The 23,284-nt window shown below is 49.7% G+C and overlaps 1 protein-coding gene across 3 annotated transcripts; it reads right to left on the reverse strand.

The window, feature by feature from the left end:
- Positions 1 to 680: 680 nt before the first annotated feature.
- On the reverse strand, positions 681 to 23,284 carry AQP11 (aquaporin 11). Of its 3 annotated transcripts, XM_038761930.1 has the most exons (5): positions 22,920 to 23,279; positions 22,166 to 22,459; positions 9,898 to 10,379; positions 2,355 to 2,471; positions 681 to 1,015 (listed from the first exon to the last, which is right to left on the reverse strand). In XM_038761930.1, exons 2-5 carry the CDS (start codon positions 22,339 to 22,341, stop codon positions 939 to 941), a joined length of 852 nt encoding a protein of 283 aa, XP_038617858.1. In that variant the 5' UTR covers positions 22,342 to 22,459; positions 22,920 to 23,279; the 3' UTR covers positions 681 to 938. The 3 variants fall into 3 exon arrangements, with proteins under 3 accessions (XP_038617858.1, XP_038617859.1, XP_038617860.1); XM_038761931.1 differs by lacking the exon at positions 9,898 to 10,379 and having other exon boundaries at positions 21,684 to 22,459; positions 22,920 to 23,284; XM_038761932.1 differs by lacking the exons at positions 22,166 to 22,459; positions 22,920 to 23,279 and having other exon boundaries at positions 9,898 to 10,558.

Raw genomic sequence — 23,284 nt, forward strand, 5'->3', positions numbered from 1 at the left:
CTCTGCCGCCACTGCCTTTAAATGCAAAGCAAAGATCGGGGAGGACAGAGAAGCTAGTTAGAAAACGACCCCGGCTTGGGAAAGTGCTGCATTTCGCCCGTGCTGTAGGCGATGCCTGAAAAGGAACGGGAAGGAGGGAGCGAGGTGGTTACCATGGCAACCGCTGGGGAGAGAACAGTAAGAGCCGCAGAGGAAGAGACCTTCCACCAGTTCCTCGCTCCCTGCAGGGCGGGCCGACCCCTTGCAGACACAATTACTTTGGACTTAGGGTTCGGGGAAGGGGCCGTGTGAGCCAGCGGGCCCCGGGCCAGCAATTCCTCTGAAGGGCCAGCTGCCTCCCGCTCAGCCTCTCTGGGCCTGTTTCCTCCTCTGCAAAATGAGGAGGGGAGAGGATGTGAGCCCAGTATGGGCCAGGGACTCGGTCTGATCTCACATCCTTGAGATCTTCCCCAGCAATTAGCTCACAAGACGAATTCCAGGGCAGAAGCTAAAGGATGCTATCAGCCCATCGGTGCTGGATTCCAATTAAGGTCCTTTCCTGGAGGGAGAGAGGAAGGATGTTCACTCACCTCAAGGCACTCTGGGGTGGGGGGGCGACCAGAGGAAGCATCAGCTGTTCAGCATTTCAGGGGTGCCAGCAGGCCGGCGGCCCCTCCCTTCCACCTTTCAGAAAATACACCTACTGCAGCAGCACTTTAATAGTAGGCAGTTGAGGTGGGGGACAAGCCGTGCCCTGAGGCGAGGAGGGGGGTCCTCCCGCCCTCGTCAGCGTCCCGTGGCAGAACTCGCACGGTGTTCCGAGCCTCCAGCCCAGTCCGATGCTGCATAAAAAGAAAATAAACTAACCGCAACCCATCCTCTGGCGGTTGTGGCGCGGCAGGGTCCCGTGTCCACTCTAACTGGAATGTAACTGGGCCGTGGGAGTCTCTCGGTCCCGGTTATTCAAATTTCAGTGAACGCTTGCGATTCAACCAAGGAAGGAATAAGCGGTACATCAAAACCATCGTCGCTATACCTGCAATAGAAAAATACAAAACCATCAGCACCCAGGCAAGACAGACACTGCCACAGACACCCAACAGAAAACTGAGATCATCCCAGCCTGATGATATCGGGTCGTGCCCCCTGGCAGAGCCGTGGATAGAGGGCCCCAAAGGATTTCCATCCGTGCGGATTCGGTAATATAAAAAGTAAAGACGAAACCCTCAGGACAATTCTTCCACATTACTCATTCTTCCCCTCAAGCCAGAGAGGCCCCTCTGCTACCAGAAACTCGGGAAACAGTGGGTCAGGAGGCCTGTCTTGTAGCCCAGAGACGTTGCTATGGGGATAAAAGACTCTGGGAAGGAGGCTTTATTGCTGCCACATAAGTTCAGGTGTCATTAAAGAAAAAGATGGGAAGGAGGCCTGAAAAGGTCATCTCAAACAGCAGGCAGCCATTTGGGTAGCACTGCAGAATTAGAGGCCTACCACGAGTCTTCAGGCCAAAAAGCAGAAGATACACACGCAAAAAAAACACTGCAAAACAGCCTTAAGGGTGACTTAACGGGGTTCCTTTAAGAGCACCCCACGTTTACATGCTAGCCTTCAGATAGGGGACAATGCTAGGCTATTTAAGAAGCAGCCTGGGCTAGTTGATAGAGCACGGGGCTAGGAGTCAGAAGGGCCTGGGTTCTATTCCCAGCTCTTCCACTTGACTGCCGGGTAGCCTTGGGCAAGTCACTTCACTTCTCTGAGTCTCAGTTACCTCATCTGTAAAAGGGATTAAAACTGGGAGCCCTAAGTGGGACAGGGACCGTGTCCAGTCTGATTACCTTGTATCTATCCCAGGGCTTAGTACAGTGCCTGACACATAGTAAGTGCCATTAAAAAATAAATAAACGAATAAACCTGGCCCCAGTCGGGCTGGTGTTTCAAGCCCAGCATACGCTGTCAGCTCACACCACGGAACTCGGCCCAGGAGGGCCTCTTTGACATTCTGCCTCGGAAAGAGTTTGCCTTCCGTTAAGTATTCTGGGCTGGAGACCGCTGCACCCGGCTAACGTGAGCCAAACCTCAAATACCACCGAAAAGGGAGGGGGCCGTCACCTCCGGCTTTTTCCCGCAGGACCTCGTGGGCCTTCGGACAGTACGGAGGGCGATCCGCTGACATGCTCGGTTCACCAGGGCTCCGGAGGGCAATTTTAAACAGTCCATAGGCAGACCCCCAAATCTCCTACTTCAGGCAGCTACACTAGGAAAGAGGTGGTCTGGCCTTGTTCAAAGATTTCACCGCTCACGGGCTCTGGGGCCAAGGAACAGAGGTGGCCTTTCGCTTCCCCCTTTCCCGACAAATGGGAGCCAGCCTTGCTTACCTGCTATGGGGCCTATCCAGTACACGATGGCAAAGTTGTGGAATTCACCTTGGAAGCACTTCAGGTGCAGCGAGAGAGCCAGGGCTGGATTAAACACGGCCCCGGTTATACTTCCTCCTACGAGAGACGGAAAAAGAAAGGAATGAGCAGTGTGGGTTTCTCGTCTCTTCTCTGAGGGAATCAAGGGCGGACGGGTGGGTGGAAGAGTGGCCTCCCTGAGGCGTTCTGGGGGGGAGGGTCCTTTACAGACCACCAGCCCCTTCGACCCCCGCAGTGGCCGCCAATCAATCAATCATATTTATTGAGCGCTTACTGTGTGCAGAGCACTGTACTAAGCACTTGGGAAGTACAATTTTGCAACATATAGAGACAGTCCCTACCCAACAGTGGGCTCACAGTCTAAAAGGGGGAGACAGAGAACAAAACCAAACATACTAACAAAATAAAATAAACAGAATAGATATGTACAAGTAAAATAGAGTAATAAATATGTACAAACATATATACAGATGCCATGGGGAAGGGAAGGAGGTAAAATGAGGGGGATGAAGAGGGGGACGAGGGGCCAATGCCACAGCAGGCCCGACACCACCCCATCCCCGCACGGCTCTGCCGGGGCACAAACACCGTCTCCACCCCCACCCCACAACCTACTTGCTGGCTGTAATCAATGAATGGCATTTATTGAACATTTAACAATAATAACTGTGGTATTTGTTAAGTGCTTACTATGTGCCAGGCACTGTTCTGAGCGCCGGGATGGATAAAGGCAAACCAGGTTGGACACAGTCCCTGTCCCACATGGGACTCACAGCCTTAATTCCCATTTTACAGATGAGGTAAAAGACACAGGGAAGTGAAGTGACAACTTACTTCTCTTTGCCGCAGTTCCTTCATCCGTAAAATGGGGCTAAAACTGTGAACCCTCACCCCGTGAAACTGGGCCTGTGTCCGGACTGATTAGCTAGTATCCACCCCAGCTCTTAGTACAGGGCCTGGCACATACATAGTATGTGCTTAACAAATACCATTATAAAAAAAAAACCCACCAAAAAACCCCAAAATCCTCAGGTTCCTGTAACTCCCACACCCATGTGCTACTAACTAGGCCACGCTGCTTCTCACATTTACCATGCACAGAGCTTTGGATGGATAGATCAATGGTTGGCACATAGTAAGCACTTAACAAATACCATTATTAGTATTACGTGTGGAATCTGAGCGACTTGGAGGGTCACGAGGGAGCTCTTGCATTGGCACTTCTGGGTTCTGTTTGCTTACGCCACCAAGAACAGGAAACAATTTAGACATTTCTCTTTGGGTTTCTTATTCTAAAAAAAGGGAACATCCAGTTTTTCACATCTAATGTGTAAGTATGGAACATGACAAGCGTGGTACTCTCAGACAGTCGTAGGGCATTTCCCTTTAGCTTCTCAAACTCAGAAACATTTTTTGCTAGCTTGACTTTCTGGGGGATATTGTTCTCCCAAAATAGGGAAAATTTTGTGAGGGAGACAGGTACAGCAAGAGGGACACAAAATTTTATACCCAATCTGGAGCTCGGCAAAAACTGAAAACAACACATTCCCAGTTTTCAAATTTACTCAACTTTTCTGTATAATAGGAAATGCATGGGGGGGGGGGGAGGGTTCCTATTAATTTTTTTTTAATAAGCTTGAATATTATACTTAAAGCCCCCTTTCCCCCAAAAAATATCACAGTAGATAATAAAAAGGTTACTTTTTTAAGAATCTACAAATGTCAGGCTCTCCGGGAAGTCTCCATCATCTCCAGGGTCTATAAGGAAATTCTGAGCTGTTTGGTCCGGATTATCCTGGGACCAGGAGCCACAGAAGGAGAGGGCTGAAGGGTTGGTTGTTTGACGACATAATTTCAGGATTAGGACTCCCTTTGAGCCTAGGGATGGGTGGGGCTTTAAGTTAAAGAACTCGGTTGTTCAGAAAACAAGAGAACAGAACCGGATTTCATTCCTTCCTCCCAAGGCGTTCTCCCGATGGTTTCCTGGGAGGAAACTAGGGGAACAAGGCCCGGGTGGAGGGGATTTCTCCTAGCGTCTGGCGGGCAGAGGCTGGCAAACTGGGCTCCCCCTGCCTTTCCCTCCTCTCCACCTGTATTACTGCCAGTCGATCCCTTCCAGAACTCCCTTCTCCAGCCATCGCCTCTGACCCAAGAAACGGACAAAGTGGTCTGGAGTAATAAATGAATCTTTCTGGCCCAGGCTGTATCATGCCTGGAAGTGGTGTGCAGATCCCACACAGGTGCAATGTCCCAATCCATCAACCAACTGTACTTACTGAGTGCTTACTGTGCACACAGCATTGTACTGAGCGCTTGGGAGAGTACCGTATACCACAGTTGAAACACATTCCCCACCTGCAACAAGCTTAAATCCTGGAGGGAATCTACACTTAAGAGGAGGAGGGAAGAAAGGAGTTGCAATGCAGGCTGGAAGGGGGAGCGTGACTTCTCAGGATAACATCAACAGAAAACCTCAAGGTTGACAGGCAGAACCCAGCACGACAGTAACGGTCAGTCGATGGTATTTATGAAGCACTTACTGTGCTGAGCACTGGGGAGAGTACAGAAGAGTGGGCGTAGTAGAGTACTAAAATAGACAGAGCTCACTGAGGACAGAAATCAAGTCGGCAAACTACTGTACTCTCCCAAGCGCTTAGTCCAGTGCTCTGCACAGAGTCAGTGCTCAATACTACTAGTTGACAAGGAAGGGGTAAGCGGGGGAAAATGAAAGGAAATGAGGAGTGTGGACAACATCACCATCCTTCCTGTATCATCAGCTTGTAACCTTGGCATTATCCCTGACTCACCTCTCATTCAACCTTCTCATTCACCGTATCCTATCCCACCTTGACTACTGACTGCATCAGCCTCCTTTTTGACCTCCCTGCCTCCTGTCTCTCCCCACTCCAGTCCACACTTCACCCTGCTGCTCGGATCATTTTCCTTAAAAACAAACAAAACAAAAAACCGTGCAATTCACATTTCCCAAATCCTCAAGAACTCAGTTGTTCAGAAAACAAGAGAACAGAGTGGATGGTGTCCCATCCACCTCCGCATTACACAGAAACTCCTCACGCTTGGCTTTAAAGCACTCGATCCCCTTACCCCCTCCTACCTCACCTCTCTGCTCTCCTAAAATGCAGTCCACACAACTCATTCCTCTAATGACAGCCTACTCAGTGGACCTCAAACTCATCTATCTCACTGCTGGCCTCTGGCCTAGAACGCTCTCCCTTTTCTTATCCACCAGACAATGACTATTTCATTGTCAACTTTCAAAGCCTTCCTGAAGGCACATCTACTCCAAGAGGCCTTCCCTGACTAGGCCCTCATTTCCTCTTTTCCCACTCCCTTCTGCACTGCCCTGACTTGCTCCTTTTATTCACCCCCACCCCCAGCTTCACAGCTCTTATATAAATAAACTTTATATAAATAAACATATAAATAAGCTTATGTACAGATCCTTAGTTTATATTATTGTCTGTCAGCTCATCACGGGCAGGGAATGTGTCTGGTGGATAAGAGTACAGTTGTGTTGTACTCTCCCAAGTGCTTAGTAATAGAAATAATGATGGTATTTCTTAAGCGTTGACTATGTGCCAAGCACTGTTCTAAGCGCTGGAGTAGATACAAGGCAATCAGGTTGTCCCACGTGCGGCTCCGTTTTAATCTCCATTTTATAGATGAGGTCACTGAGGCACAGAGAAGTTAAGTGCCTTGCCCAAAGTCACACAGCTGACAAGTGGCGGAGCCGGGATTAGAACCCACGACCGCTGACTTCCAAGCCCGGGCTCTTTCCACTAGGCCACGCTGCTTCTCTAAGTACAGTGCTCTGCACACAGTAAGCACTCAAATATGACTAATTTAACCTCAATAATAACTGTGGTATTTGTTAAGTGCTTACTATGTGCCAGGCACTGTACTAAGCACTGGGTTGGACAGAGTCCCCTGTACCATGTGGGGCTGGATCTAGTCTCTCCCACCACTGATTCCTTTACCCGTGTCCTTCCCTCTGGCTTGGAACTCCCTCCCCCTTCATATATGACTGAGCAATCCATCAATCGTATTTATTGAGCGCTTACTGTGTGCAGAGCACTGTACTAAGCGCTTGGGAAGTACAAGTTGGCAACATATAGAGACAGTCCCTACCCAACAGTGGGCTCACAGTCTAAAAAGTGGGGAGCACCTCTCTCCCCACTTTCAAAGTCCCACTAAAATCACACCTCCTCCGAAAGGCCTTCCCTGACCAATCTGTGCTTCTGAAGCCCTTGATATTCACCCTACCCCCGGCCCCACAAGACGTTTGCACATATCCGTGTCCCCTAGCTGTAGTTCATCTGCTCTTCCGTGTCCCCATCCAGCCTGGAATACTCTTCGCTGTCCTCCTCCCCCTCTCCTTTCCCAGCTGCTGCAGCAGCCCTGGCTCTGTCCCGCCACCGTGGCCTAAAGCCAGTGCTCCTAAGGGGTGGCTTGGACAGGGGGCAGGTCCGAGACCCAGGAGGTGGAAAGTCCAGTCCCCTTTGTGGTGCCCAAATGTGTGCATGTGTGCGTGTGCCCATACGCCTGCAACAGACATTTGCAATTAGCGCCTCGGCAGCGCCCGGACTCAGGCCTCTGAGGGGCAGATGTCCATATGGGGGCTGGCCCGGCCCACGGACCCCTTCGACAAGCTGTCGGGGCTTGCCCTGCTTTCTAAAAGGATCTGCCTACCTGCAGCGTGAAGACCGTCCCAAGGAATGGGCTCTAAAACGGAGGCTGAGGAACACCTACCCCGGAAACAGTGCTTCGTTCAGTGCTCCGCACACGGGCAGAGCTCGGGAAACACCATGGACTTTTTTGAGCTGCAGGGGAGGGACAAACGCAGGGGCCCCGGGAACAGAGGAGTGAGCTGGAGCCAAGGGTGAATCAGGGCAGGCTGGAGGAGGAGGGCGAGCGGTCTCAGAGAAACCGAGAGCTTCCCTCCAACTGCTATGCCAGGGCTTGGCCCCGTGAACGCCCGTCCTGGCAGAGACGACCAACGGCCCCAAGCCATCACGGGCCTCAGCCCCCTTCTACCAAAGCTTCCCCCGCCTCCTCCCTTTCCTCTGCTTGCCAAATGAAGCCTCGTGACGGCCTCTCCTGGGAGAAGCTGAGGGAAGGCGCCGAACAAGTGCCAACCTGCGCGCGGGGGACACGGCACGTCCCTGTAGTGGGGAGACCTGCCCGGCCCGGACGGATGACGCCGGAGTCTCCCCTGGGGAGCGGCACAAGCTGGGTTTCAAAATCAATCAATCAGCGGCGCTTACTACGTGCACAGCATTGTACTGAGCGCCTGGGGAAGATTATTAAATAAGAGCAGAAAGGTGGGAGAGAAAGGGTGTGACATGCGAAGAAGAGTTCTCTCTCCAACTTGGCCGGTGAAGCCCATGAGGGACAGAGGCTGCATGTCTGACCTGATTAACTTTGATCTACCCCAGCATTTGGCTCCTAGTAAGCACTCAAGACACAATTATCATGATGATCATTAGGAAAGAGAAGCAACCTTCACATCCTGTGAATCGGCGGACCAGCAATCCCGAGCGGCAGCAAACCCACGAAGGAAAGGCCATCCCTGATGCGCACAGGCCTGGGCCGCCAATGACTGCAATTACGCTTGGAAGTTTTCCAAGTTTTGGCCACAGCCCAAAGCCTTAACCACCAAACAAATCCCGACGGGGCCCCACAATCAAAGATTCACTCTTCTGCCAAGCCAACACGGGCCCTAAAGCCCCCCCCCACCCCTCCGAGGGGGTGTCACGTCTGACTTCAGCCCCGAAGGAGGCCACGTCCGTAAAACTGACCAACTAAAGACACTTAGGATTTTCCCGTTCCCCCACTAACATTTTGCCACAATAAACCCAAAGATCTCCCACATCTGCTATTCCCAAACAGGACTCCTAAGTCTATTTCATAGAAAGGATGCAGGCTGTTGTTTACTAGTTTCAAGTTGCAGGATAAATTGCCCATCACCACACAATGCGGTGACTTAAAAGAGTTGCCAAGTCTCAACAACATTAGCGAATGTTTTCGTTAACACTCATTTTGGGCCCATTTTCCCAGACCACTGTGTGTGGGTTTTTAAGAAAAAAATTTGTAATGGTATTGTCAAGCACTTACTACACGCCAGGGACTGTACTAAGCACTAGGGTAGACACAAGCCCATGGTTGGACACAGTCCATGTCCGACATGGGGCTCACAGCGGTTCCTGTGGGCTTCGAACCCTTCGGGATTCTTTTACAATCTACAGTTCTCGGGATCCAAACTAGTGATCTGGGAAAGAACAGTATTTACTTATTTGGGGCACTCGCCCTTCAAAACTAGGTTTATAAATGAGAGACAAAGAAGAATGCATACCAAGTGATCAAAACAAAAGCCTGGAAGAGAAACTAGTAGATCCTAATTCATATGGGGGAGGTGGGGGCGAGAGGGTTGGGGCACGGCGGGGATAGGGATGCTTGTATTTGGGCTTTTGAGGGGTGGAGAAGAACCTCTTTAGACCCAAGCTGATCTCTGGGTTAGTGTAAAGAAGGAGATTAGGGCAATCTGGAAGCAGCACGACCTAATGGCTAGAGCCTAAACCTGGTCTCAGGCTCTGCCTCTTGTCTGCTCTATGACCCTGGGCAAGTCACACGGGTTTTCGGTGCCTTGGTTACCTCATCTGTAAAATGGAGACTACGACAGTGAGCCTCACGTGGGCCGGGGACTGCGTCCAACCCAACTCGCTTCTGTCTACCCAAGTGCTGCGGTAGACAGATATGCAGTGCCTGGCATATAGTAAGCACTTAACGAGTGCCAGAATTGCTATTAGTATTATTGGCCCCAGCTGGCACGAGGAACAAGGCAGAGTCTTTAAAAAAATAAAATAAAGCAATGCTTTAGACATTGTCTCCTCTGGGTCAATCAATCGTATTTACTGAGCACTTACTGTGTGCACAGCACTGTACTAAGCGCTTGGGAAGTACAAGTTGGCAACATCTAGAGGCGGTCCCTACCCAACAGTGGGTGACAAGGCTGTGAGCCAGCTGTTGGGTAGGGACCGTCTCTATGTGTTGCCGACTTGTACTTCCCAAGCGCTTAATACGGTGCTCTGCACGCAGTAAGCGCTCAATAAATACAATTGATTGAGTCTTTAAAAAAATAGACATTTAGTAGCCAGTCTCCTCTGGGTCTTGCGGAAGGTCAAATTCAGAATTTTTTGGGGGTGGGGGTGGGCAGATGAGAAATGGATCTTTGGCCAGGATGGAGGGGGTCGAAGACCACCGGAACCCAACCTTCGGTAAAACGGGGAGCGCCGGGAAGGTGAGTTAATGAGGCGGGTTGTCCCATCACCGTGAGGGTCAGGGCTGCGGACCGGAACCTCAGAGGACGCGGCGATTTGTGAGTTTTGCAAGACCTTTGACCCCCGGCGCCGTCAGGGGCTGGTCTGCCCGTCCGGCCTCGGCGTCCCGGGCCTCTGGGCAGGCGGCGGCGGCGGCTCCAACCGACCTGCGAAGACCAGGAAGGTGATGAGGGCGGCCAACAGGTGGATGCGCAGCTTGGGCCGGACGTCCTTGAACTGGATGACGGCGCTGTGGTAGATGAAGGAGCAGATGGCCTCCACCAGGCAGGCCCTGGGCACGTCGGCGTGCAGGGGGTTCCGGCAGGGCCGGTCCCGGTTGACGCGGTGCTGCTCGATGAGGCCGAGGCTCCAGACGGACAGCACGTAGGCCCGGGCCAGCAGGGCCCCCGCCAGCTGGGCCAGGATCTTCAGGACGCCCCGGGCCGCGGCCAGCCGCTCCATGGCCACCTTCTCCAGCACGGCGCACGGGTTGCAGAAGGAGCCGGCCAGGGTCAGCCCGTGGACCAGCGTGAAGAAGTAGGTGAGCGTCAGGCCGAAGTGGGGCGACGGGTCCAGCTGGGCCTGGACGGTGAGCTCGTGGGTGCAGGCGCACAGCTGGAAGGTGGCCAGCAGCTCCAGGAGGAAGGTCCTCAGGGGACGGTGGGTCCGAGCGGGGTGGTGGTGGCGGTGGGCGTCCGAGCCCGAGAGGCCCTTCAGGGTGCCCACCCGCAGCAGGCTCACCAGGACCACGGTGGCCACCATGAGCCCCAGGGAGACGCAGGTGTCCTCCAGCCCGCCCAGGGGCCCCGCCATCCCCCCTCCCCGGCTCCCGGAGAGGCCGGTGTGCGGGCGGGCGGGGAGGGGGGAGGGACGGACGGGGGACCGCGGGCGACCGGACGGGAGAGAGGGCGAGCGCGACCTCCGCCACCAACGGCCCGCCGGCCAACTGGCCGGCGCCTCAAGCGCGCCTCAGGATCGCCTCAGGAGCGGCCGCGCATGCGCGCCCCGCCCGCCACGAGGCGCGAGCGCCCGCGCGTGCGCGCCCCGCCCGCCCGCCCTCGAGGGCGGGAGGCGCGAGCGCCCGCGCATGCGCCCCACCCACCCACCCGCCCGCGAGGCGGGAGGCGCGAGCGCCCGCGCGTGCGCCGTGAGCCCCGCCCCGCGCGCCGTGCTGGGGGGAGGGGCTGCGCTGAGGAGGCCCATGGCCGGCTGCCCCTCCCCTAGCCTGAGGGGGCCCCTCCCCACGCGAGCCCCTTGTGGGCCCCCATTTGCGGCCGAACTGTAATAATAATAATACATAATCTTAAAATAAAACAATAAAACAACAATCTTACCTCCTTCCCTTGTATGTATGATTGTACATACATATTTATTACTCTATTTATTTATTTTACTTGTACATTTCTATCCTACTTATTTTATTTTGTTGGTATGTTTGGTTCTGTTCTCTGTCTCCCCCTTTTAGACTGTGAGCCCACTGTTGGGTAGGAACTGTCTCAATGTGATGCCAATTTGTACTTCCCAAGCGCTTAGTACAGTGCTCTGCACATAGTAAGCGCTCAATAAATACGATTGATTGATTGATTGATTGATTGATTCCCTTCCCCACAGCACCTGTATATATGTATATATGTTTGTACATATTTATTACTCTATTTATTTTATTTGTACATATCTATTCTATTTATTTTGTTTTGTTAGTATGTTTGGTTTTGTTCTCTGTCTCCCCCTTCTAGACTGTGAGCCCGCTGTTGGGTAGGGACTGTCTCTATATGTTGCCAATTTGTACTTCCCAAGCGCTTAGTACAGTGCTCTGCACATAGTAAGCGCTCAATAAATACGATTGATGATGATGATGACGATGAATAATAATAATTCATTCAATCGTATTTATTGAGCGCTTCCTGTATGCTCATTCACTCAATCGTATTTATTGAGCGCTTACTGTGTGTTCTCCCCCTCTCCATCCCCCCTCATCTTACCTCCTTCCCTTCCCCACAGCACCTGTATATAGGTATATATGTTTGCACATATTTATTACTCTATTTATTTTACTTGTACATATCTATTCTATTTTATTTTGTTAGTATGTTTGGTTTTGTTCTCTGTCTCCCCCTTTTAGACTGTGAGCCCACTGTTGGGTAGGGACCGTCTCTATGTGTTGCCAACTTGGACTTCCCAAGCGCTTAGTACAGTGCTCTGCACACAGTAAGCGCTCAATAAATACAATTGATTGATTGATTGAGCGCTTCCTGTGTGTTCATTCATTCATTCGTATTTATTGAGCGCTTACTGTGTGTTCTCCCCCTCGTCCCCCTCTCCATCCCCCCCACCTTACCTCCTTCCCTTCCCCACAGCACCTGTATATAGGTATATATGTTTGCACATATTTATTACTCTATTTATTTTACTTGTACATATCTATTCTATTTATTTTATTTTGTTAGTATGTTTGGTTTTGTTCTCTGTCTCCCCCTTTTAGACTGTGAGCCCACTGTTGGGTAGGGACTGTCTCTATGTGTTGCCAACTTGGACTTCCCAAGCGCTTAGTACAGTGCTCTGCACACCGTAAGCGCTCAATAAATACGATTGATTGATTGACTGGACTAAGCACTTGGAAAGTCCAAGTTGGCAACATCTAGAGACGGTCCCTACCCACCAGCGGGCTCACAGTCTAGAAGGGGGAGACAGACAGACAACAAAGCAAAACATAATAAAAAAATAATATATAGATAAATAAAATAAAATAAATAAAAAGTAAATAAAATAAAAAATAAAATAATAATAATGGTATTCGTTAAACGCTTACTATGTGCAAAGCACTCTTCTAAGTGCTGGGGAGGTTACAAGTTGATTAGGCTGTCCCACGGGGGCTCACAGTTTTAATCCCCATTTTACAGAGGAGGGAACTGGGGCACAGAGAAGTGAAGTGACTCATCCAAAGTCACACAGCTGACAGTTGGTAGAGCCGGGATTTGAACCCGTGACCTCTGACTCCAAAGCCCGGGCTCTTTCCACTGAGCCACGCCGCTTCTCCAATTCTCCAACGCTGTACTTTCCAATTGCTCGGTACGGTGCTCCGGCCACAATAAAAGCTCAATAAATACGGATGAATGGAGAGGCGTCGTCTCCCTCATCCTCCCCTCCATCTCCACCCCAGCATAATAATCATAATGATGGTATTTATGAAGTGCTTACTATGTGGATGAATGGAGAGCTGTCGTCTCCCTCATCCTCCCCTCCATTTCCACCTCAGCATAATAATCATAATGATGGTATTTATGAAGCGCTTACTATGCACTGTTCTAAGCGCTGGGGAGGTTACAAGGTGATCACGTTGTCCCACGGGGGGCTCACAGTTATCCCCAATTTACAGATGAGGTAACTGAGGCACAGAGAAGTGGCGTGGTGTTCCGTGTGGCGTTCAGCATCCCATCCCGGATCGCCTCACGCCTTCCGGCTCTCAGTCTCCCACTTTCCCCGCACCCCAGAGTAGGGAGAGGCGTCTTCTCCCTCAGCCTCCCCACCATATCAATCGTATTTATTGAGCGCTTACTGTGTGCAAAGCACTGTACTAAGTGCTTGTACTAAGCTCCATATCCACCCCAGCATGGCGGAAGTGGGGCGAGGTGTCCCTCAGCCTCCCCTCAAGCCTCCCGGCTCTCAGTCTCCCTCTCCCCCCGCACCCCAGAGTAGGAAGAGACATCTTCTTCCTCAGCCTCCCCTCCATATCCACCTCAGCATGGCGGGAGTGGGACAAGATGTCCCCCAGCGTCCCCTCCACATCCATCCGAGCAAGGTGGGGGACAAGTTCCCCCGCCTCAAATGAATACCCTAGTGTGCCATGGCCTCCCCCAATCAATCAATCGTATTTATTGAGCGCTTACTGTGTGCAGAACACTGTACTAAGCGCTTGGGAAGTACAAGTTGGCAACATCTAGAGACAGTCCCTACCCAACAGTGGGCTCACAGTCTAAAAGGGGCGAGACAGAGAACAAAACCAAACATACCAACAAAATAAAATAAAATAAAATGTCCCCACATACCCCCAGGCCGGGGAATGGCGGCAGAGCAAGGTCTCAGCACCCCTCTTCCCCCAGGGTCTTGGTCTAATTTCCACCTGCAGACTCTCCCCCAGCGCTTAGTACAGTGTTCTGCACACCAGAGTAGGGAAGCAGCATTGCCTAGTGGATAGAACATGGGCCTGGAATTCAAAAGGACCGGGATTCTAATCCCAGCTCTGCCACTTGTCTGCTCTGCAACCTTGGGTACTTAGAACAGTGCTTGGCACATAGTAAGCGCTTAACAAATGCCATCATTATTATTACTATTATTTTTATTTAACTTCTGTGTGCTTCAATTACCTCGTCTGTAAAATGGGGATTAAGACCGTGAGCCCCATGTGGGACATGGACTGGGTCCAACCTGATTAGCTTGTATCTGTCCCAGCACTTGGCACCTAGTAAGCGTTTAACAAATACCATTAAAAATGCATGAATGAACAAATGAAAATAAGCTCTTAATAACTATTATTGCTACTACTGCCGTGTTGAGAGACTATGCATCCCATCCTCCCTGGCAATTCCCATCCGGGAGGGATGTATGTATATATGTATGTATATATATATATATGTATGTATATATATATATGTATGTATGTATATATATATATGTATATATATACACATATATAGTATATATGTATATATATACATATATAGTATATATGTATATATATAGTATATATGTATATATGTTTGTACATATTTATTACTCTATTTATTTATTTATTTTACTTGTACATATCTATTCTGTCTTCCCCTTTTAGACTGTGAGCCCACTGTTGGGTAGGGACTGTCTCTATATGTTGCCAATTTGTACTTCCCAAGCGCTTAGTACAGTGCTCTGCACATAGTAAGCGCTCAATAAATACGATTGATGATGATGATGATGATGATGATGAGAGAGGGGCTAAGAAGGGGCCCTGATTTCTTCCCACCCTGTGGTTCTTCCCTGTTTTCCTTGGGTCAGCTGAGAGATGAAGCAGCATGGCCTAGTGGAAAGAGCGTTTGCCTGGGAGTCAGAGGACCTGGATTCTAATCCTGACTCCTCCACTTTTCTGTTATGTGACCTTGGGCAAGTCACTTCACTTCTTTGCCTCAGTTCTCCCATCTGCAAAATGAGGATCAATACCTGTTCTCCCTCCTACTTAGACTGTGAACCCTAAGTAGGACCTGGTTATCTTGTATCTACTACATTGCTTAGTACAGTGCCTGGCATGTAGCAAGTACTTAACAAATACCACAATTATTATTATTATTATTATTATTGGGTCCCCTGCCCCTCTCCCCAAGGAGGTCCGGCCTCTTTTATGGACAGAGATGTAGACTCCTTCCAAATCCCTGTTCCCTTTGGCCTGTAAGCTTGATGTGGGCAGGAAATGTGTCTGTTAGATTGTTAGATTGTACTCCCTCAAGTGCATAGTACAGTGCTGCACACACAGTGAGCTCTCAATAAATAGGATTGGCTGACTTGTAGTTTTGGAAGAGACACCAAAGGATTAGGCCATTGAAAGGGCAGCTCATTGCTTCCATTTGGCGTGGTGCTGGCTCCCCGAGACTAACGAAGACCCTGCACGTGCATCCTTTTGGGCCTGGCCACAACAATTGTGCCTCAAGGGAACTTAATTAAAGCTTATATTAAAAAGACTTTTGGGTACGGTGCTAACTCTCCCCTGTGATCACACTAATCAACAGCCCCAACCTGCTTTCAAGTGAATTCTCCCAAGAGCTTAGTATAGTGTTCTGAATGCAGTAAGTGCTCAGAGGTAGTAGTAATAGTATTTATTAGACACTTACTGAGTGCAGAGCACTGTACCAAGCAGTGAGAAAGAATCCATGAGTGGAAATTAGACATCAGACGTTCCAAAGCACTTCTGTAATAGTAATAATGATAATAATAATGGCATTTATTAAGTGCTTACTTTGTGCAAAGCACTGTTCTAAACGCTGGAGAGGTTACAAGGTGATCAGGTTGTCCCACGGGGGGCTCACAGTCTTCATCCCTATTTTCCAGATGAGGGAACTGAGGCCCAGAGAAGTGAAGTGCCTTGCCCAAAGTCACACAGCTGACAATTGGCGGAGCCGGGATTTGAACCCATGAACTCTGACTTCAAAACCGGGGCTCTTTCCACTGAGCCACGCTGCTTCTCCATATATATCTGCATATATATATCTGTACATATCTGTCATTTATTTATTTGTATTAATGTCTGTCTCCTCGCTAGCCCAGATGGTAAGCTCCTTGTGTCTACCAACTCTGCCATGCTGTGCTCTCTCAAGTACTTAGTACAGTGCCCTGCGCACAATAAGTGTGCAACAAATACGAAGGATTGATTGATGGATTGACAGACATTGTCCCCAGACCTCAAGGGGCTTCCAGTCAAGGACTATACAGTGGGGAGACGGGACTGGCAACAGACACGATAGGAGGGAGCGATGAAATAATAATAAAACACTTCAAAAATATAAAAGGCAAAGAAACATACACAAAATAAAAACAAACATCGGTAGGGTATCCCGGCGAAAGGAGCAGAATTGGAGGCTCCTCCTGAAATATTACCCATCTATTGGCTGGCTGAGTAGTGACAATAATGTCTTCAAATCATCACCACCATCATCATCATCAATCGTATTTATTGAGCGCTTACTGTGTGCAGAGCACTGTACTAAGCGCTTGGGAAGTACAAGTTGGCAACATATAGAGACAGTCCCTACCCAACAGCGGGCTCACAGTCTAAAAGGGGGAGACAGAGAACAAAACCAAACATACTAACAAAATAAAATAAATAGAATAGATATGTACAAGTAAAATAAATAAATAAACTGTTCGGAGTTGACACCGCTGAGGCTGAGGGATTTGGGTAAAAGGCGGAAGTCAGGGCAAGAATTTAAGACTGGATGCGGGGAAAAGGGTGAAAAGAAAGAGAATGAGGGAGCAGGGTGGCCAACTGGAAAAAGCCTGGGAGGCAGAAGGTTCTGGGTTCTAATCCCGGCTCCACCACTTGTCAGCTGTGTGACTTCGGGCAAGTCACTTAACTTCTCTGTGCCTCAGTTCCCTCATCTGGAAAATGGGAATTAAGACTGTGAGCCCCATGTGGGTCAACCAGATTACCCGGTATTCCCCCCCAGTGCTTAAAACAGTGCTTGGCACATAGTAAGCGTTTAACAAATGCCACCATAATTATTATTGTTATTTCTAATCCCGGCTCTGTCACTTTGCTGTGCAATTTAGGCAAGTTTAGGGGCCATGACTGGGAGGGAATAAGCTTCAAAGAGCTTAACTAGGCTTTACTTATTTATTTATGACTGTATATATGTATTTATTTTTCAGAGTTTAGAACAGGGCTTGAACCACAGTAAGCATTTAACAAATACTACTATATATATATAGTATAAATTATAATAATAAATAAATAATAATAAATATAAATGTATATATATATATACATTTATATAGAGAGAGAAATGAATAGAGAAGCAGCGTGGCTCAGTGGAAAAGAGCACGGGCTTTGGAGTCAGAGGTCAGGGGTTCAAATCCCGCTATGCCAATTGTCAGCTGTGTGACTTTGGGCAAGTCACTTAGCTTCTCTGTGCCTCAGTTCCCTCATCTGTAAAATGGGGATTAAGACTGTGAGCCCCCCGTGGGACAACCTGATCACCTTGTAACCTCCCGAGTGCTTAGAACAGTGCTTTGCACATTGTAAGTGCTTAATAAATGTCATTATTATTATTAAACATCATTTAATTTCTCTGTGCCTCAGTTACCTCATCTGTAAAGCAGGGATTAAGACTGTGAGCCCCATATGGGACGTGGACTGTGTCCAATTCGATTAGCTTGTATCTACCCCAGGCCTTACACATAGAAAATGCTTAACAAGCATCATTAAAAAAAAAAAAAGGTAGCCTCTCACAGTTCCCATCGACGTAACCTGTCCTTTCGCACCCCTTATCTCCCACTCCCAGTTCCTGGAGCTCCATCGTAATGCATTTGGTCATGACCAAGCGCTTAGTACAGTGCTCTGCACACAGTAAGAGCTCAATAAATACGATTGATTGATTGATTGACCACCTCTTACAGCCGGCCTGTGAGCCAAATCACGACGATCTTCTTCGAAAATAACGTAGAGCTGTTTTGTTTTTTTTTTTTAATAGTATTTGTTAAGTGCTTGCTATGTGCCAGGTCCTGTTCTGAGCATTGGGGTAGAATCGAATTAGTCAAAAGAAGCAGCATAACCTACTGGAAAGAGCACCTCGGAGTCAGAGGACCTGGGTTCTAATCCTGACTCTGCCACTTTGCTGTGTGACCATTTTACGGTGACCTCATCTGTAAAATGGGGATTAAAGCTGTGAGTCCCAAGTGGGACACGGGCTGTGTCCAACCTGATTATCTTTTATCTACCCCAGCGCTTAATACAGTGCTTGGTACACAGAAAACACTTAAATACATTGAAAAAAGTCACCTCGGCCAAGAGGAAGGGGTGGGAGGCAATGAGGTTGTAGTTCTTGCCTTAGTTCTCTCTATTTCAGAGACCAAATCAAAATGCTTCAGGATTTTCTTCCTACCCCTACCATTCACATTCCTGTGCACATTTTTTATCTTCTTGCTCTGCTATGTACATTCAACACTTTCACCCTGACGTATCTGCCCAACTTCCCATTTTGTCTTTGATTTTCCTCCTGCTCCCACTATTTGCACAGAGTTCTGTCCCCTCGTTTCAACTGCAAAGCCCCCGAGGGCCGGAATCAAGAGTCTTGGTTCTGCTGCACTCTCTGGTCCCAGCTCTGCCCCCGGCCTGCTGAGTGTCATCAGGCAAGTCGCTTTGCCTCTCTGGGCCTCGGTTTCTTCACTTATCAAATGAGAATAAGGATCCCTGCCTCTCCCTCCTCCCGCAAAATGAGATGTGTGTTGTGAAAATGCTTTGGAAAATAAAAGCGCTCTATTAAAACCTGAGGTGCCGTTGAGAAGATAGAGAATTCAGCTCCCCGGGACCTCCAGAAATGTTCAAGAATCTCAAATTCCAGGTGGGAAATGCACAGAAAGAGCCCCTCATCTTCTCCCACCCACTTAATGCCTCACCCACTGTCCATCACAATGAAACACTGCCTCCATGCCGCCTTTCTTTCAACGCAACTCAGCTTCTCTCCCCATCTGCTTTCTGCTTGTTTGTGGACTGTCGACTGTCACCGATCCGTTGCCCAATTAATCATGAGTGGCTCTGGGTGGATAGGTGTGACGTTGGGGCTGACAGACTGAGGTGTGTCCCCTTGGTTTGAGTGTTGGGTTTCTTATGGAGAAGCAACATGGCCTTGTGGTTAGAGCACGGGTCAGAAGGAACTGGGTTCTAATTACTCTAATTACTGGGTTCCATTACTCTATTTATTTATTATTACTCTATTTATTTATATTACTCTATTTATTTATTTATTTATTTTACTATTACTCTATTTATTTTACTTATTACTCTATTTATTTTACTTGTACATATCTATTCTATTTATTTTATTTTGTTAGTATGTTTGGTTTTGTTCTCTGTCTCCCCCTTTTAGGCTGTGAGCCCACTGTTGGGTAGGGACTGTCTCTATATGTTGCCAATTTGTACTTCCCAAGCGCTTAGTACAGTGCTCTGCACATAGTAAGCGCTCAATAAATACGATTGATGATGATGATGGTAATCCCAGTTCTGCCATTTGTCTGCTGTGCGATCTTGGGCAAGTCATTTAGCTTCTCTGTGCCTCAATTACCTCATCTGTAAAATGGGGATTAAGACTGTGAGCAGATTGAATACGTGGGTTGAGTGAGAGAGATGAGATGGGGATGTTTCTCCTCTAGACAGTAAGCTTTTTGTGGGCAGGGAATGTGTCTGTTATATTGTTATAGGGGGCCACGGTGGGGGCAATCAGACCCTCAGCAGAATCTCTCAGGGCTCCCGGGGTTGTTAGATTCACTCCCTTCTTGTGGTAGGAGATTATAGCTAAAATCTGCCCCTTCCTCTCCACCTAAACCGTCATCTCGCTGGCCCCAAGCCCTTCTCACATCCCACCTTGACCACTGCATCAGCCTCCTCACTGACCTCTCCGCCTCTAGTCTCTCCCTTCTCCAGTTCATCCTTTACTCTGTTGCCTGGATCATTTTTCCAAAAAAAAAATTCAGTCCACACCTGCCACTCCTCAAAAACCTCTGGTGGTTGACCAAACACCCCGGCGAGAAAACAGAAACGCCTTACCGTCGGCCTTAAGGCAATCAGTTCTCCCCCTCCTCCCTTACCTCAGTGACCTCCTACAACAATCCGAGCCACACACTTTGCGCCTCTAATGCCAACTAGCTAAGTGCTTAGTACAGTGCTCTGCACACAGTAAGCGCTCAATAAAATACGATTGAATGAACTAGCTCACTGTACCTTGATCTCATCTATCTCGCCGCCAACCCCTTGCCCAAATGATTCCTCTTCTTTATACCCAACAGATCATCAATGTCTCTGTTTTCAAAACCCTACTAAAATTACATCTCCGCCAAGACCTCCCCTGAACCCTCATATCCTCACCCTATTCGCCATCCCCTCTGCGTCACCTCTGTACCCTTAAAGCGCTATAATATGCACCCCCACAATGCTTAGATATGTATCTTTATAATCTGCCACTTCCCCTATCTAATAATAATAATAACAATGATGGCATTTGTTAAGCGCTTAAAATATGTGCAAAGCACTGTTCTAAGCACTGGGGAGGTTACATGGTGATCAGGTTGTGCCACGGGGAGGTTCACAGCCTTAATTCCCATTTTACAGATGAGGGAACTGAGGCCCAGAGAAGTTAAGTGAAGTCACACAGCTGACAGGTGGCGGAGCCGGGATTTGAACCTATGACCTCTGACTCCAAAGCCTGGGCTCTTTCCACTGAGCCACACTGCTTCTCTATCTTTAATTAATTTATTTTTTGCGGTATTTGTTAAGCGCTTATTATGTGCCAAGCCCTGTACTGAGCGCTGGGGAAGATTCAAGATAATCAGGTTGGTCACAGCCCCATGTTCTACAGGGGGTTCACAGTCTTAATCCCCATTCTACAGATGAGGTAACTGCCTCGCCCAAGGACACACAGCACAAAAATGGCAGAGCTGGAATGAGAACCCAGGTACTCTTTAACTCCCAGGCCTGAGATCTTTCCATTAGGCTTCTTCTCGTTACTGAAATTATTTGAACTTTGGTCTTCTCCCCTACTGGACTCTAAGCTACTGAGGGGAGGGATCAGATTCAACCAACTCAACTGCATCATACCCTCCCGAGCACTTAACACAGTGCTGTGCACCCAGTATGCACTCAGTAAATACCATCGACTGATTGATTAATTGACTGGGGCTGGGATGGAGAGCAGGGGGGCTGAAGACCATCAAAGCTCCAGTGCGGAGGAATGGGGTGGGGGAGCGCTACTCATCACCCCAAGGACTACAACTGCACATCTGCACCTCCTCCAGGAGGCCTTCCCAGACTGAGCCCCTTCCTTCCTCTCCCCCTCGTCCCCCTCTCCATCCCCCCATCTTACCTCCTTCCCTTCCCCACAGCACCTGTATATATGGATATATGGTTGTACATATTTATTACTCTATTTATTTATTTATTTATTTATTTTGCTTGTACATTTCTATCCTATTTATTTTATTTTGTTGGTATGTTTGGTTCTGTTCTCTGTCTCCCCCTTTTAGACTGTGAGCCCACTGTTGGGTAGGGACTGTCTCTATGTGTTGCCAATTTGTACTTCCCAAGCGCTTAGTACAGTGCTCTGCACATAGTAAGCGCTCAATAAATACGATTGATTGATTGATTGATTGATCTGCATTCAGATGAAGGAGGGCCTGGGCCGATCGGTGCCTTTGGGCGCATGGCTGCCACTCAACAAACCTGCGAAGACCAAGAAGGTGATGAGGGCGGCCTGCAGGTGGACGCGCAGCTTGGGCCGGATGTATTTGAGCTGGATCATGGCACTGTGGAAGATGAAGGAGCAGATGGCCTCCACCAGGCAGGCCTTGGGCACGTCCGTGCGCATGGGGTTCCGGCAGGCCCGGTGCCGGTCGGCGCTGTGCTGCTCGATGAGGCCGAAGCTCCAGACGGAGACCACGTAGGCCCGGGCCAGCAGGGCCCCCGCCATCTGGGCCAGGATCCTCGAGATCCCCGTCCCCACGGCCAGCCGCTCCACGGCCATCTTCTCCAGCACGGCGCACGGGTTGCAGAAGGAGTCCGCCAGGGTCAGCCCGTGGATCAGCGTGAAGAAGTAGGTGAGCGAGATGCCAAAGTGGGGAGAAGGGTTCAGGTCGGCCTGGACGGTGAGCTCGTGGGTGCAGGCGCACAGCTGGAAGGTGGCCAGCAGCTCCAGGAGGAAGGTCCTGAGGAGTGGGCTCGGTTGGCGGCGGGGGTCGCGGTCAGGGAAGCCCCAGCGGGTGACCACACGCAGCAGCCCCACCAGGACCACGGTGGCCCCCAGGAACCCGAGGGAGACATGGGTGTCCTGCAAGTCGCCCAGAACCGCCGCCGTCGGCCCCGCTGTGGGGGTGCCCCCCATCAGCCAATCTTCGTCCTCCTCCCAGGACGCCAGATTGTCTTCTGCCGGGCAGTCTGTGTCAAGTCCGGAGTCCAAACCCCTCCTCCTCTCCGCTCTCCGGGGTCCCGGCTGGCCAGATCTGGGAATGAGCGGAGGATGGGGAGGGAGTCAGGAGAGACTGCAGGTCATTGGTGGAGTTTCCCTGCTTAGCTGCTCCCGGCCCCAGCTCTTTGACCCGATCAGCCACACGGGACTCTTCCCCCTCTCTCTCTGAGCAGACACATCTGTCCCTTGCCCACGGGAGGAAGGCGGCCCCCTCCCACTTTCCCCCCACTGACCACCAAGCTGTTCACCCTTCTGGGTGGACCCAGAAGTAACCCCAATCTAGTACCCGCTAGACTGTAATATCGTCAGGGGAAGGGAACGTGACTGTTTATTGTTATATTGTACTCTTCCAAGGGCTTAGTACAGTGCTCTGCACACAGTAAGTGCTCAATAAATACGACTGAAATACAGCTTTCTTCTCCAACCCAGCCTGGCCCAGTGTCTTCCAGCGGTATCCCACAACAGGCCCACCGGGCCCCTCTCCGTCCTCTCACCTGAACAGGACTCGTCCTGCGAACCGAGGCCACTGAGTCAGCGAGGGACCCCGTTTCTCCTCCCTTCCTAGAGAATGCTTTCTTCCCCGGACGCTAGAACGTTTCGGTCAACATCGAGGACGTCCTCCCAGATTGTCAAATATAAATCCAAGGGGCGGTAGCGACCGAGTCGAGGAGACAGGTGACTTTTCTGGCCCACGGTGATTTGCGGAGGGCTCCGGACCCGTTTGTATTTGCTGGCCCCGTTCAGTGGACGCTTGTTCTCCTGCGTGAAGACACGGCTCGAAACGCTGAAGGTGAAAACGGACACCACTTGAAGTGTGATATTCCGCCTGCCTTTTTCATTCGGTTGAAAATTTCAAGGA

The sequence above is a fragment of the Tachyglossus aculeatus genome, chromosome 20 (genome assembly GCF_015852505.1).
Source record: "Tachyglossus aculeatus isolate mTacAcu1 chromosome 20, mTacAcu1.pri, whole genome shotgun sequence".
NCBI lineage: Eukaryota > Metazoa > Chordata > Mammalia > Monotremata > Tachyglossidae > Tachyglossus > Tachyglossus aculeatus.